General features: G+C 38.3%; 1 protein-coding gene across 1 annotated transcript in view; it reads right to left on the minus strand.

Moving 5' to 3' along the window:
- The window catches only part of CACNA2D1 (calcium voltage-gated channel auxiliary subunit alpha2delta 1), a 360302-nt gene extending 342914 nt beyond the window's left edge, over nt 1-17388 (minus strand). Inside the window, exon 1 of the mRNA XM_058804461.1 lies at nt 16872-17388. Coding sequence (XP_058660444.1) covers nt 16872-16966 — 95 coding nt within the window. The 5' untranslated portion in view covers nt 16967-17388. The remainder of the gene's footprint in view (nt 1-16871) is intronic.
- Nucleotides 17389-17623: the final 235 nt, after the last annotated feature.

The raw sequence follows: 17623 nt of genomic DNA on the forward strand, positions 1-17623 counted from the left end.
TTTCAAATGGAAGAGCATCCTTCTATCCTGTAGCAGCAACTTACTTTCAATGCATTGATGCTACCTTCCTCCCACTTGAGATGCACCACTCCTTTCAAATTTTTGATCTCCCAGTAAACAGAAATATTTGGGTTTATACAGATTAGGGATAAAGAAATAGCATTGCTGGGAAGTAGAGAAAATAATGTTATTTTTACACATGTATCCCTTTCTAAATGCTACATGGCAATTACTAAACAAAGAAACCAAATGTGACTCCACCTTCCCTGACTCACAACAACCCAGGTAACCTTTTAAAAAATATCTGATTCAGCCTGCATTCTTTTTTGGAAAAAGGAAGCCAAATGGCCTTTAAGTATTCCCCAGGGTTCAAAAAACTATAGCTATTGCTGGCCAAGTTTAATTTATGCTTCAGTAACTATTATTTTCTCAGAAAACAAATGGAAAAGCCTTTTTTCCCATCAATAGCAGATGAAATCCATATTTATTTGTTAAAAATTAATGATGTGGGTGTATGTGTGTGAGAAAATGCTCAGTCCTCATGAAAAATGTTAAATTCTTCTAAATGTGGACGTTTCAGTTTTGACACAGAGCATAGAAAGCAACTGCAGAAAAACCTCTGAATCCTCTCATAAGTAGCCCTAATCATTTGCCTACCACCAGGGCTGGTTTTAACCACTATTCAGTAGTTAAAATTATCTGCTAAGTGTACTTAACTAATTTTTATGTAGGTAATAACTTCAGTTACACAGAGGAAAGAGGAAAATGAATATGAAAACACATGGAAGATAATGAACTTGCATTCAGCTCAATAAAGAGCTAAGGGCTCACAGAGGAAATCTGTGTATGATCCACACACACCTACAGCAGCTTTGTGTACTTTAATGTCACACCACAGGAAGAATTTAAAACTGTATAGGGTGAAAATTATGGTTTTGCTGGTATCAACATCAGTTTTACCATCTACATCCATGCATTTTCCCCAAAGTTTAAAAGACAGGATTCAATGATTCAGTACTTGGGGTAAAACAGATTCAGAGCAAGGGCATGTCATGGTGCCTGGCATGGTGCAGAGTGGCAATGATGTGTGGTGCAGACCAATTAGCAGAAGTAGAGATAACCGTGACATTAAGGTCACACAGTCACTAGCAGCTTATAAAAGGACTTTATAAATGTAGGTTTGAAGTACATTTTATATTTTTTAAATATTTTCTTTGTGCTTTTTTTGGTTTTTTTTCCTTGGCAGTCATGCAAATTAATATTTCATCTTTTGTAATTCTGCAGTTAAGACTATTCTACTGGTTGTCCCATATTTCATAATGGGGAAGCATGACACTGCTGCATAGTCTCAATATTACTGCCAGCACAGAGAAATACAGCAAAACAGGTATCCACAATTACAACATATCACATGCTACTCCCACTCAAAGCAGTGGATCTCAGCCTGCTCATACTTGGGATGTGAGCCTGAACAGCTGTCAACACTCCATTGAAACTGAGACACAGAAATTTAAGTCTCTTGCACTGATCACACTCTGAAGACAAAATGGGTCCATACTAGATGTAGTGTAAAAAGTAATGTAGCTCCTTGAAAAAGATTAGCTGTGCCCTGTCGAACAAATATTTTCTTCCTACCTGTTGCACAGCTTGACTGTTCAGAAATATTCACATGGAAAAACAAGTGCAGTGTAACAATGCTATGAGAGATCTGTGAAGTTTTATGAAGTCCTAAAGAGTGAAAATGTACATTCACAAAGCACTAAGAGCATTGTAGTAAATACTGGGCAAACTACTGCTCTGTCCCACCTGTCACTAATGGAATCATCTACAACAGACATTATACCATTCCCCTGGGTACTAAGCCTTGTCTCTCCTATATTGATAACTGTAATAAACAGAGGAGAAAAAAAAATGATAGAAGGATTTGGCTGCCTTGCATAATGTTAGTGCACAGGCATTAGCACAGATAACATTACCCCTGCCATTATTTATTCCCCTACAGGTATTATTAGGGAAAACCCTCAGGAGACATAAAATCTATTGCTTTACCATTACTAGGGATGCTGTTTCCCTGAAAAACCTTCTGTCTAAGGATCTCTGCCTCAATCTCACAGGTTTCTCACACACAGAATCTGGAGTGATACAGGGACTGTCTGTTTTGTTTGGAGGTTTCAAGCATTGTGCTAATGAGAACAGAGATGTACACAGTGTGTGCAGTGCTGCTGTTTGAGAGGTGTACATAGGAAATCTCAATCACCTGGCCTGACACACTTCATTCATGTCAAACTGAATCATACAGCACAGATTCAGCCCTATTAGAGAACAGATCCAGAAATGCACCAAAGATATTAAAAATTACACAACAGATTATATTCTGTACATAATTTCTATGATTTTTTGATATTTTTACCACCACTCAGAAAACAGGGGGTCCAGACCATTCCCATGGAGCTTTAGGATTATTTTTTTCCATGGCATGAGAATGGAAAAGGTCAAGCTTAATATCGCTAAAAGGCATTACCTAAGACAAAAGTGAAAGCTAATCAACATCACCGTGCTCCTCTGGAGTAGACTGGCAAAAAGATAACATCTATAGAGGCCTTTAAAATAATCCACAAATCTTCTACTAAAATAAAAATTCAGAAATAATGTAAAAAAAAAAAAAAAAACATAGAATAATAGAATAGTCTGGGTCAGGAGGAACTTTTAAGGTCATCTATTCCAACTCCCTGGAACAGGCAGGGACATCTTTAAGTAGAACAAGTTGCACAGAGCCCTGTCCAAACTGACCTGAAATATTTCCAGGCAATGTTTTATCAGCATCATTTAGTAATATTTTCTTCAGATCAAGCAGCTAATTCAGTACTTGATCAAAAAGTCTGAAAAACTAGTGTAGAAGTATTTTATTTCATCTCATAACACCATTTCATACTTACACCTTTTAAGTGAACTTTAAAATGAACAGGTTTTTAGTTTCTTCCTTTTTTAAAAATACACCAGTTGAAAATAAAAAAGTTGGGAAATGGAAAAAGTACTGTCCAGCTCCTAAGTAATAGAGAAGAGAGCTTTTGCTCTTTCAGATTTCTCTTCAGTACAAATTTAGAAGCTTAACATTTCAGAAGCACCACGACAGCTTTTGGAGAATGAATCCACAAGCTACTTAGTTGTAATGTCAAGGCATTTTGTATATTTAATCTGGATTTTCCTTACCTTAAGTTGGAGGCTAAAGTTTATGAAGTAGCTGATAGCCTGACTATACCTTCACAATTTTAATAGCAATAAGAATTCAGCTCTTTATTCTGCTTTGATATGTAACAGCAAAAAATGTAACAGCACTTACACAGCATATTACAAACAATTGTACAAGCAATTCTCCATGCCCCTTTGAAGAATTCACTGATGAAGGAAAAAACTAGGTAAGAATAAAAAAGAATCAGACCTCAAAACTGTGGTATTATTGTAAATAAACAGTTTGGAAGCTTTAATCCAGCCCAATTTACAACTTTGAAACCATGTAAATTTAAATCAAGTTTGGTTTGAGATGCATAGACTTGAGCTTTTCTTCTAAAAAGAAAAGGTAAGCAGCAATGATAAGTATTACATTTGTACAGAGGCAAACAAGCAGTGGTGAATTACTTGAGCTGAGAGAAAAATCAGGTGGTCTTTAGATTGCTGGCTTTAAAGTTCCTGAGATTTTTTTTTCTTTACTGTATCATTTCAGACTCTCAGAGAACTACCCAAACAATGTAAAATAATGATACTTCCCTGCAAATAGCCCTTATTTTTATATTGATTTTGTTTAGATAGACATTGAGTGCTAGAAAGATTGTGTAATTGCTACGCTCTGAAAACAGGCAGCATTATCAGCCAAGAAAACCTTCATTAGTTCATTATCCAATTTTCCCAGGTGAAAGAAACATTGCATGGAGAGTGTGTGTCTGCGTCAAATCACATAGTAACAAACCACAAACTGAATCTGTCTAAATTACTGTTGAATTAGAAACTCAATTTCACAGCAACAAACAAAACTGTGTACCTCGTGCAGCCTAGAATTGCCTGGCAAATATTTGCTTAAGAACTTTGGAGTAAAACACATCTAAAATACTCCAAATTTTGTGGGGTTTTTTTTTGCTGTGTTTTTATCTTTGGTTTTTTGGAGGGGTTTCTATTAAGAAAAATGGTTTAATCTATTGCTTTGCAGACACTGTAGGAAGGTTTAATTCTAAGTAATGAAGAACTGCTCTATTTTAAGCAGCCTTTGAGTGATATTGCAGATGATTCTGCTTTACAGGTGAACTTTTTGGCCATTAGGAAAGCCTTGAGTAAGTTCCATCCAAACACACATCCCTTAGTACCAGTGTAGGAAATCTGGATGTGGTACACAAGAAATCTAACATGTGAAACACTGAAATTGGTTAAATTTGGACATGGTTGCTCAAAAAAATCACTGCACAATTAAAATACAGAGCCAGACACAGGAGATGCTTGGGGTTTTTTTTCTGCCATGTGGGTAACTAGAACAGCAAGTATTTCTCTGGGATCTTGCTGATACTTCCTGTTTGCTAATTTTCAGAAAAAATTCCAGCTAGAAAGTAATTCCTGCCCAGTGAGAGCCTGTACCAGTTACTGAGGTCACACATCATACAAAACATGGCAGCAACCAGCACTCTCTTTCAGCAGTGAAACAAGGCCCTAGCAATACAAAAAAGATCTCAAAACACCTCTTTGACTAGGATATCTCTATCACAGCTTTTAAGTTCAGAGAACAGCTTTGGCTAATAGTTTACTTTAAATTCCCAAAGGCAGATGCTCCTACCCTCTCTCCATGTAGTTGCAACTGTTCCTAGTAGTTTTAAATTTCAAAAGACCAGGTATGTCCTTTGCAGCTTTACCAAAGTTATCTTCAAAATCCCCCAGGCTTACAGTGGGCTTGCATTTTGAGTAATATTCTCAATGAAAGGGGTTTTCAGAAAAAAAAAAATACAGTTGGTTTTGTAAATAAAGATAGGATCACAATGAAGGTATTATAAGAACAACAATTTAGGCTTAAGGCAGTTTCTTATCTTGCTATTCCTAGCTTTCAAGTGTTCAAGCTTTAAAACTGGATAACTTACTTTAACCTTTTCAGAGAGTTTTTCTAAAGGACTTTTTTAAATATTAATCATCATTTTATTCTATAAGCACATTATTCCCACAGAGAGTAATGGGACAATTGTTGAGTAGAACACTATTCACTAAAAAGAAATAGAACCCCAGTTCATGAGATGTGTGGAACAAAATATTCAATAATCAATGTTTTATCTGTATTTGCAACGCTGAAAGCACCACTAATGAATACACAAAGTGTTTGTGGAACCATGGATACCTACAAGAGTACCTGAGCATGGTTGTCCAAGACTACCTTGCAGGCTATAAAGGTACTTTATCAATAAATGGACTTATGAAAGGAAAGAAATGCTATCAGCAAAATACCTGCAAGCAAATTAATGTTCCATCCACTACAATATTCTTTATAGTTTGTTGAGCAAAACTCTCACCAGCCATGCAAGGAAGTGATGGGTGCTTTTAATCCTGATTTTGAGAGAGTGTGTCTGTACAAGGAACATATATAGAAGCTAAGACACTGGCCAAGTGCTCCTAATAGCAAAGCAGGCACCATAGCAGAATTTCACCTCATGTCCCCATAAAGCATCAGTATCACTTCTCAGAGTAAAGCCAGCTTCATTAGAAACAAATACAAAGTTTGTCTGTACTTTTCTTGCTGATTTTAATTCTAATTATCCAAAAATTCAAGACTTCATACCCAAGGATGAATTAATTACTCAGTTGTGCATAATGAGGGGTTACATTAAATTATTTCTATCATTCCTACCATTCCAAATTAAGCTCCAGAACTGATCACTTAAGAAGAAGAAAAAAACCCAAAACGTAAAAAAAAAAAACTACAATAAAAGTAACTTGGGAAAGCTGTTGCCCTCTTATTGTAAATCTTCCATACCTTCTCAGTGATTCCTCATGGGCATCTCCTCACAGCACTGACTCCTTCTTCTTCACAAAGTAGCCAACAAACTCCAGCTCTCTCCTCACCCAGCTAAGCCACTCTTTTGTAGCACTGTTCTTCTTACTGGACACAGCTGTGGCTGTTAAGGGCAGGCCTGTTCCTGATCTTTGGTGATCAGCACAGCTGCAACTCCTCAGGTGTGAGATTACCTTCTGCACTATCTTTATTTTCTTGCATTCTATCCCTCCACAGAAAGCCACTTAGAGCAAACCTGAACATTACTAGATGTTGCAGTACTTTGGAAAGGAAAGTATTTCTTCCTTACAATCCCACATTTTTATTCAATAAAATCATGTTTCTTCCTAATCTAGGGCAACATTTCTCAGTGCCCTCCAGCACATTAAGAACTTTCTTTTCACATGGACACTTGCTCAGTGGGGCACAGAAAATGAAGGGGTGTCAGAGCTTATAATTTAAAAGGAAGACAAATGACCACATCTGATATCACACATGGTTTCCTTGGGATATCTTACTATTCCCCTCTGCAAAGCCTAATAAAACCATGTATTACATTTTGTTTTATGTAATTTTCACAATCAGGCCTTGAAAGTGATGACTCATTCTGTTGCAATGAAACTTGTATGTGTTTAATCAGAAATTATTTTTTGTGGATTCATCCTTGCACTCAGGATTCAAATGATACAGGACTGATACTCATTATGCTGAAATTACACTTCTGGAAAGAAGGATGAAATTGGGTACCCAACCATTTCCAAAGGCATTAGAGTATATCCTAGACATATTCTTAGTCATGCACAGATCCCTCATGTATTTCTAATCAGTCAAAAGAGACCAGATTCTGCCTTCAATTACCACAAACCTGTTCCCCATGTGTATATTACAGTGAAATCTCCTTAAGATATGCTCCTGCACATATTAGTGATTCTCTCCCAGCTCATATGCCTACCACATAATCTAAAATATGTTAACAACAGATGAAGAAAATCTAATCAAGAAGATGCTAAGGCAACAAAAGTGGCTTGGTAAATAACAAAAAAATGGTAAGAACTACCACTAAACTTCTATTGCTACTGGCTGTAGCAAACAAAAATAATTGCATTGAAATCTGCGGTACTCCTGCTTGAAATCTTTAGAGTCTTGGTGATTGTCAGGTAATTAGCGATTACTGATGATCATCTTAGTGCTACTAGTCTGCAAACAGAAAAAATACTGTTTACTTTACTTTTCTTACCATCTTTCTCATAGAAACAGGACATCTTGCTTTATTAAACACATTGATTCAAGCAGGATGACAATGTGGGTGTCATTTCCATTGTGGAAGTGGAACAAAACCAGCAGTAGCCTGTGCTGCGAAAGAACCAGCAGATCACCTTAACGAGCTCGTGTCACAAGGCCTTGCTGTATCGCTGTATTTTTATCTGACTGTGGTCTCTTTTTCACCTACAGACTATCCCCAGCACAAATTTCAGAGGATGCAGGATCCCCAGCTCCCAGTGATGCCCGCAGTGGGAAGGAATTGGCACGGCTGGCGAAGGAGCGCACCGCGCGCGCGGCGCCGGCGTGAGTCACACCACGCTGGCTTCTCCTCACCATGCTGTCTGCAGATTTTTGCTGACTCCTCTTAGTTTCTAAAAATGCTGCTCAGCTTATGTTTTGCAATCTGTGTACATCCAAGAAGCACAGATCGTGGGGATTAACTTCTGCCACATATCCAGATCACAAGTTACCAAAAGAAGGAGATATGATGGTGACTTTTCTACAAAGATTCTGTTAAAAAAAAATCACTTTGAGAACCAGGTAAACCAGAGGTATCATCCATCCAGGAAAGGACTGGCCATGCAAGTTTCTGAGGTAAAGTGGGAATATAGCAAACACACATCTTAATAAATTAGGCTTAACAGCTTAACAGCACTTTTCAACTACAGAAGGCTTTAGAGGCATTAGCTAACAAATTAATCTTGACAATAAACCCTTGCCTGACTAAATGGTAAGATACTGAAGTTTCCTACTTTACTGAGAGAAATTAATATCGAAATCTAAGGTACAAAATTAGAGAAATTAGGCAAGGCAGATAAAGCAAGGCAGAAAATACTAAAGAGTGGAACTTAATTATAAAAAGCTCAGCCACGGTACACACATTTCAGGATGTACATCCTAGAAAAAGAAAAAAGAATATTTATGATTAAATAAATTAATGTATACTGCCTCTTTTTTGTCTTTTTTTTACAAAATTGGCGCCACTGAATTAATATCTAAGAAAAGTGTCTGATCAATAAATACTTCCTTTATTGGGAAACACACACACAGCTAACCAACCTACACACACCCAGCTAATTGACCTAACATGGGATTCGTTCAACAGAAGATGAGGGCACAAGAAGGTTCATTGCTCAATACACTTGGTTTCCATCCCTACATGGATCATTCTTCACTTTGACCCATCTTTGAAAAAAATAAAATTAAAAAACTTGTTACACCCATAGGTAAATAATATTAAAATTACAAGTCAGGCTAACAGGCAAAGTGGATTTTCAATAACTTCTGCAGAAACTACTCTATTTATGAATGAATAGTATATTATGTATTATATTATGTATTATATTCTACTTAAATCAACTGCAAGGAAACCATATACTAAAAAAAAAAAAGGGAACTTTTGCTTAAACATCTGCATAAGAAACAACCACATTTCTGGATTAAACTCACAAAACAGATTTTTAGGGGCAGAGCATTCCCCAATTCCCTATACTGTCTCCAGTATAGGGCTGTATTTAGGATACACAAGACTTCTACCAAATAGACTACCCCAATCCACACAGGGCAAAATGATTACTGTGAGGCTTCATTTAGCCATTTACAAAATAAACCATTATCCTCAACACTAGTCCACATCAGAATATCATTAATTAAAGGTTGCCTTTTAGTGGACTGCTGTACCTATCCCTCAACATTTTGACTGGTCTCATGGGACATTGGATCTACATGTGCAGGAGTGACCTCTAAGACTCAGGGAAGGAATAATAAGAACCCTAATTTTGTAATTCATACTTCCTGTCATCTCTTTTTCATTACTTTTCTCCTTCCTGCAGTGTTGATAACACAATTCATCCATTTCAGACTGCAAAATGTTTCACTTCAATAATCTTTGACAGAACAGCTCCCATGACTCAGTTCCCTCTTATAAAAAAGGTGACAATTTCTAATCAAGAGTCAACATATACCTAGCGTGGCAAATTTCTGCTCATTTCAAGAATGGAGACAACTTCCCTTTGACTGGTTTGTTTAAGACTACTTTAGTGTATAGAGAAAAATGCAGCACAGTATTAATAGTGACAATTTGGAACAGTGGCATGACTTGATTTAGGTTTTCATATTGCCTCCACCCTTAGCCACAAATCTTTTGTAACCTTATTTTTATGCCTACCTGGAAGAATATTTAGTCCTTGCTATCAAAATATAATAAAAATCCAAGTAAAAGGTGGGAGAAATATCACTGGGGAACATTTTAACCTTCAAGACCAGTCTGGTGGGAACATGCACAGGGAAAATAGGAACATTTCAGTTCAAATATTGTTTAGATGAATCAAGTCTAGCTTTTCTCTTTTAAATAATTCACATATAATTTATCATCTGATTGCTACAAAAACTAAACTGTGGACTTAGCAACTCCTTTGTGTTCTTACTTACTTTTCAAATCAGGCCAAAAATGAATCAGATGTTATTATAATGAATACATTTCAGAGACTTTGCTCACAGGTTTCAACTGAAGCATTTTATGCAGAGAAAAATCTAATCTAATAAGCACATCCATGATACATCTAATAAAGGCTGTACAAAAATTATTCTTAGTTCATATAATCAATAGGACACATTTTTCAAAAAATCATCTTCTTTCTTTATTTCTGGATGAACATTCATGGTCCTGGAGAAACAAAGGAAATTTCAAAAAAGAAAAATTCTTAAATCACTATGTAGAATATCTGTTACAAAATCAGCCTAGAGTTCTTACCCTACCCAGCTCTCAATGAGAGGGAGTGAGAATGTAATTTAAAGAGGGTGAAAATCCAATAAATCACTTTTTATAATAGTCAGCAATACTACAACTTCACATTCACATTCTGTGGTTATTTCAGGCCTGCCTCAGATTAAAAATAAGTCTGATTTTGAATTACTGTAATTAACTGCAAAAGCTTGCTGATTTGTTGATGCAAAATAATGTCAATCATTTTCATAAACTTGTTAGAAACTTTGTAAATAAATAGGAAAAAATGATACAAGGAGAAGAAATTCACTCTTTGTCATCAGTTTGCTGTTGGCATGCAGAGAAAGGTGCTGTAGGGATGGACATAGGCAAAAACCATGGTCCTCTCCCTGCCATCCTTAGTGTAACATTCCCAAACAGTGAGCCATCTCTTGTCACAGGGTGGCTGAAAAAGACAGTCTATTTTACATTTCACCCTGAAAACTTACTAAGTCTGAAAGGAAGGAGGGAAGGAAGGAAGGTGTGAAACACTGAGTTTGCTTAGAAGCAGAGTAGGTCAAAAAATAGTTTGGAAAGCAGTGGAGAAGGAAAAGAAAAATCCCTCCTGAGCTGAATAGCTGCAGGCACATGCCATTAATTTTAGCTATTAAAAAGTGCTGAAGTGTATTTTGAAAATCTTCACTCTTGCACAGATTTCTCTGAGAATATCAGTGGAACTTCTTCATTGCAGGGTACAAGCAGCACAGTCTGGCCCTAAATTGAGAATATACAACCCATGACCATTACTGAAGGAGAAGCGCAGCTGACAGTAATTTCACTATCAGTGCTATGTATTTTCACAGCACTACTGTGTGCAATGCAAGGTACTGTGTAACATAAAAGTCATATTCTGCAAACAATATTCAATCCAGTTCTGCTTACTAGTGGAAATCAGGAGGGAAAGAAGAATCAAGAATCATAACTCCCCCTAAAAACAATGACCAATTTGCTAAAGTATGCAATGGCACAACTGATGCAAAACTCAGCCTGTGGTCTGATCCTACAGAACAGAGTTGCCCTACGCATGTTTGAGGAAACTTGAGTGGGATCAGGCTCTTTAACAGACTCTGCAAGAGAGATAAATCAGAACTGTAATCTCAAATGCAAATCATTTAAATATTCATTGATACCTGTCTTGCAGCAGCTGTAGGGATAATGAAAAAGCTGATGCAGGAAAGGGCCAAGAGCGATCTAAGACAGAACACACAGGCACTGCCCAGGGCTGGGGGCACAAATGCAGTTATTGCTCTGTACTACAGGGTGCTAGCTCTGTTTCTTTTTGGTTTGTTTTTTGTTTATTTTTTTTTTTTTACCAGAACACGGCTGTCATTCTTTCCATCAAGAAGTCTGATTCAGCATCTGTAAAAGATGTAAATTAATTACGGCATCTGGCTTTACCAAACTGTGGCGTTGGTACATTAATTTTATTCCAGGGTTGTTTTCTGGTAACTTTTTTCTTCTATTAAAGGAAATTTGTTAACAAGGCACTAGAAAAAAAATTTCTGCCTGCAAAAATATCACCTTTTGTCACAAAGGCCCTTATGAGCACTCTAAACACAACATGAAGCTTGAGCACAGGGGATCAAAAGCCCGGGTACTGCTGGAAAGAAGCACAAAACAGTCTGGGCTCAATTCTACTTCTACCATGGTCAGCAACACAGAGAATGAGTCATTTTTCTCTACTAAAATGCTTCTAAACTGCAATCCCTATCTCACAAAGGTTTAAATCAAATATTGCTCTAGAAGATAACACTACCTTGGACATGGGATTCTCGCAGAAGGCAAGAAGGGAAAAGGCACAACCATGTCACTTACCAGTGGGCAACAAGACTCTGGGTTGTTTCTTTGTTACAAAACATTTAAGCAGCAAGAACTTGACCATGCTTCCATCAGTTTAAAGTGCTCTGCTAGATAAATATTTTTAAGATCTGTACAACAGGCCTTCTATTTAACAATGAATACATTTCAGGCTAATGTGCTGCCAAGCTCCAGCTCTCTTTCTAGCAGCTGAATTCTTGGATAAAATAATTTTGCAGGGTATGAGCAATGCAGTTCTGAAAATAGCATCACTGCAAAATGAAAGATGGCAAGAACCTCAACAATGCTGATTTATTTCAATGAAATTTCATCTTTTATTATTAGGATCTATTTTGATGCTTTCAGCGGAATTTTCATACTTAATAAAATGTAAATCTATAGAATTTGCTCATTCTGAGGCTCCAGCATAAATACCTAGGAGGGAAATAAACAAAGAAATTGCCCTTCACAATTTAGATGATAAAATATGTGAAACAGAAAAATGCTTTGTGAATCCAAATAATTTGCATTTATCACCACCATATTTACAAGAACAATAAAAAAAAGGAAAAAAGAAAACAAGCAAAAGAACCCCCCCCAAAGCACCAAAATAAACACCACCAATCAACAAGCTGTTTCACACTTATTCTAAATATGTTTCCACTAGAAGAATTGTTTGGAACAACATTCTTTAAAATATCAGTGGGTTTAAGCATCTTGCATAATGCTCAGCATTTAGAGATGTGCTGAGAAAACACTAAGAGGTGATATTGCACTTCCCTGATTCTAAGTAGATTACATCCTTTGGCTCTCCTTCCAATTCACTCATATGAAGGTATACTTCAGTGCTTTATTTTTTTCCTAATAGTGAAAATTTTTAAGTAGGTTGAGAAAAAAAACAATTTTAAATGAGAAAGAGCCTGATATTTTATAATCCATTAATACAGCAGTCTTTTCTAATTAACATCAACAGCTAAACTGGCATTCTTCTACCACAGATTATAAGCTATAAATGGGATTTCATGCATATGAGAGGTCTCAAAATCCCCAAGACTGACAGTAGAAACAGATGAAAAGAAAACTTCATAAATGTCATGTATCAACCTTTGGTCACTGGTGGCACACAGAAAATGATGCTGAGCCCAAGCCCAGGCCCATTCTCAGCAGGACCTACACTTGTTAGGTCCATGTGAGGAAGCCAAAAATATGAATGTCCCAGTTGTGCAAGCCTTAATTCATATGACTCATATAGACTTCCCTGAGTTGTCCTAATGACACCAAAACAGTAAAGATGATTCATGCAAGTAAAAACTGGGAATACACAGCTTCTTTTCTAAAAATGTCCTGTCTGCATACATACAGATATACGTTCATATGTATACTATTTTTATATTATCTTTATCCACCAATGTTTTACACCAAATTATGTAAGTGGCAGATCTGTCCTGATTTTAATATTTAATGTAATAAATACATACAGAACAAATAACTGAGGAGGAAAAAATGTTAAAGATAAAGGAAAGAGAAAAAAGGAATGGCAGAGGAAAATTAGAGGGGAATAAAAAGAAAAGACATGAGGATATACCCACAGTGATGCAGTAATTACAGAAACAGTTCCATTGATTTTGAAAGGCTTCATTTGTAGCTTTATAAAAATTAAGATATGCTTAGTTTGGGGTTTTTTTTATTTTTTAATCTGTACAAACAGGCTTATTATCAGAAAGGAGAATGTGTATCTTTATGTAGTACATTACTCACTATCAGTAACAATATCAACACATGCTGTGCCAAAAGGATACTCAGGAATTACAAGATATACTTAAACTTAAGACTATCTGTCTTGATGCAGTACAGAGAAAAGAAGAGAAATAAACTGAGATTTCTACTATCTTTATCAGGCAACATATAAACCTTCTATATTTAACAGCATGTTTTTTCTGAAGTCTGTACAGATAATAAATATATAAATATATATGGCTACAAAAAAGAAGTGCTTTGCATAATGTGATGGCAGTACTGGTATAGTGCCAGGAGTACTATATACAACATTCTCATCCAAATATCTGCTGTGTTGCAGGTGTAATCAAAGGACTTGGAGTTGCTGTGTTAAAAGTAAGACCATGGTATCTTGTACCAACAAACAGATCCCTAACACATGGCACAACTAATACAATACATTTATCTGGAATGCAGTATGCATCAATCAGCAGCTAAGCCCGGTGGCTCAGTTCAAGACACAATTACTACTATACTTTAATAGCTCATTAAAGGACAGCCTTCAGTATTTGCAGTGAAATATTTCAACACTAGAAGCAAGGCATGCAAACCTGCACAGACTTTCAATGAAAAATTAATGCCACCATTTCATATAACACAAACCTGCACCTGAAATTCTCTATATATTGCTGTGTAAACATACCAGGGCCTTTTTGCCTTATCCAAGAATTAAAACTAATCAAATTACTGAGATTCTATTACACAGGCATTGCATAAACCTTCAGCATTTCTTGCTAAGAATACTACATACTTCTATAATATTAAATTGGTGACAGTGACTTCTGAATGTTTTAGTAAAAGCACATGTTAAAATATTTATTAATGCAGAAGAAACAGGTGACTGAAGGAAAAGTGATTGTACAATAATAAGTTGTAGAAGAAACCATATACTCTACAGCCCTGAATATGCACATTTTTCACAACAGCTAGGAAATCTTGCTTCCTCAGACCAACTTTTTCACTAAGAGAAAAAACAGACTGAAAATAATGGGGAGAAAGCAGGTAGCTAAGCACAGAATACCAGCAAACCTCCAGTTCTTCAATTATTCATATCCTTTCTTTCCTTTATTCTCCTCTCCCATGGTTTTTTTTAATTTCTATTTTTAATATTCTTAATATATAATATCTTTTACATTAACAGCATTTGCGTCACTTCTCATTGTTCTTCCCCATTTGTAATTTTTAGTAAGAAGTGAAACGCTGCTGTCAAGTCTCAAAAAAGAATTGAAAAAAAATCTTTTCTCCTTCACCTGTTACATCATTACTTTTTGCTAAGCAGCTCTCCCTGCATCAACCTGTTGTGTGCTGCCTTCTAAACAAACTAAGCCTTGCTTGCACTTTGATGCTATTTCAAAGGAGAAACAGTACTGTGAGGGATGCTCAGTCTCTATAGATTGTTTCTGCAGTATTTCAGGGGAATAACAATGAGTAAAAAGCAAGTAGATTCTGCAGAACACAGATATGTTGATGACTAACATATTCTGAATTACTTTATCATAGGTATACTTATAATTGTAGTTACATGTTTCACTGTTGTCAATTTCTATTATCATCAATAAAGGTGAATTCGGAAAGAAATTAACAAAAATAGATGGGGAAACAAAACCAGTTTTAAAAGAATATCACATATCCTTATGTTAAAAAGCAATCTGGACTTCTATTTGAAATTATATATATATTCTTTTTATATGATATTATTTTAATTTCACTGGGTTCTATTTTTCTTTCTCTTTTAAACCCAGAAAAATCCACCTAGAAGATAAATTGTAATTAGTTGTGTATGATAACCTTAGCAGCTCAATGAGAAACTGTAAATATCAGAGCTCAAAAGATCATAAATACGGGAGCTCAAACACAAGAAAACAATGAATTAAAAAGCCCTGGGTTTGTTTGTATTTTGCTACTCTTGCTTCTACATGGCACATCTTTATACACTGCAACGCGAGAATGTTTTAAAAGATAATTTTCCCTACAATGGAAGACTGTATTTATTCAACTTAAAGGATACTAAGTGTATCTTAGTATCACATCTTTGTGTTCCTTTCATTTAACCGTGCGAGCATCCCTTTGAGTCTTTCACGATGGAACCAATACTCAGAACTGAATCCAATTATAACAACCTACCAGCAGTACTAATTGGTGAAAATGCATTGCTGGTAATTACTGCAACGCATCCTTCTGCCCAGGATGAGCGACACCAATAAATTCTACCCAGCCTTAAACAATAAGGAAAGAATACCATTAGCACTGTTTTTCTTATGTAAAATACATCAAAGTGAGTCATCCACTTAAAAGTTACCTACTGGTAGCTTTAACCCAGATTCGGGGACTAAGGTAAGTGCTTCAAAAAACCAACCAAACAAAAAGAATATAAAAATAATGAGGCGAGAGAATAAAAAGGAAAAAAAACACGATCACATAGTGCTTTCTCGTGGATTTTTTTTTTTTCCCTATCTGTAGGCGAATCTTCAATACGTATTGCCTTCCTTTTATTGCATCATTATTATTTGATCTTTGCACCGCTCTGGGCAACACTTTCATGCTAATAATTCTGCAGCGCTTTAAAGATTTCCATCTCAGGGCCAGGCAAGGCACCCGAGCTGCGCGCACCGCGAGCATCCCTCAGCTCTCGCCAAGATATTTCTGAGAAGCGACGATCTGCAAGGCCGAGGCTGAAGGAAACACATCTCCAGCTGTGTGGCTTTAACTGTGTGCGAAAGCCCCTTCGGGCAGGACCCCGTGGAGCCCCGGCATTCCCGAGCCCGGCCAGGCAGGAGGGAGCCGGGGCTCGGAGCTCCCGGCCGCGGAAAGGCAACGAAATCCGCCCTGCGTGGGCATTTGCATCGAATCGCCAAAGTTTTCAGGGTTTTTTTTTATAAACAGCGTTGAAACTCCATCCAGGGCTGGAATAACCTCTGTGGGAGGAAGGGGCGGACTCTGTGTAACTCGAAACTTTCTTCTCCACCAGGATGACCTGACGGGGTGGATCTGGGAGCCGCTGCGGAGCCTTTACCTCAAAAGTCCCGCCGCCGGCCGTCACCGGAGCTTCCCCCAACGCGACCGCCCCGGCGGGACCTTCGGCTACCCTGACTCTTCCAAGCAAAAGCTGCCGAAAACCTACAATTTTTCCCGATCTTCACTTTCCGCCCGGTCTAACTATATTTCCCTTTGTATCGCCGCTATCTCTGGAGCCGAGGAGCGCCCCCGCCCCGGCCGTGCCCCCGCCCCGGAGCCCCGGACCCCGCTGGGACTTACGTGGTGGCCGAGGGGAAGGGTCCCTCCGAGGAGTGGTTCATCACCACGGACTGGAAAAGTGTCAGGATAAAGAGCAGCAGCCAGCCAGCAGCCATCTTCCTGATCGAAGATCGATCCCCCTTCCCCAAGTCGGCGAGACGGCAATAATAATAAATTCAATTACGGTGTGTGGCGGTGCGGGGGGGGCCGTGGTTCTTTAAAGCCTCCTCCGCTCCCCCCACCCGCCCCCTCGCAGGAGGCGCAGCCCAGAGATGCGCGGAAAAGCGGGAGCGCGGCCGAGGGTGGGGAGGAGGAGAAACGATGGAGATCTGTGGGTGGAGTGGGAGAAGAGGCGAAACAGAGAAAAGGAGCGAGCGAGAGATACTCCACTCTCTGCTACTCCAGCGGCAGCTCCAGCTCCATCCGATCCGCCGCCATCAGCGCTACTTTTGTAACAGATCCCACTCTGCGTGTGTGCGCGCGTCCTTCCCTGATTTATTCCACTGATTGCAGAGCAGAAAGAGGAGGAGAGAGGCGGGCGGGGTGGCGGCTCCTGGGAGAAGAGGGAGGGAAGCAGGCGATGGAGTTGGAGACGGGCGGATCGCCGCCGCTCCCGCGCTCGCTGCCGGCAGCGGGGAAAGCGGCGGGGGCGGGCCGGGCCCTGCGGCGGCCGCGCTCCATACAAGGCTCCCGGCAACTCCGGGCCGGGCCGCCCCGGGGCCGCGCTGCCGCCCCGCCCCGCGCAGCCCGCTCGCTATTTTTAAAACCGCTTC

The sequence above is a fragment of the Ammospiza caudacuta genome, chromosome 5, assembly GCF_027887145.1.
Source record: "Ammospiza caudacuta isolate bAmmCau1 chromosome 5, bAmmCau1.pri, whole genome shotgun sequence".
Classification (NCBI taxonomy): Eukaryota; Metazoa; Chordata; class Aves; order Passeriformes; family Passerellidae; genus Ammospiza; species Ammospiza caudacuta.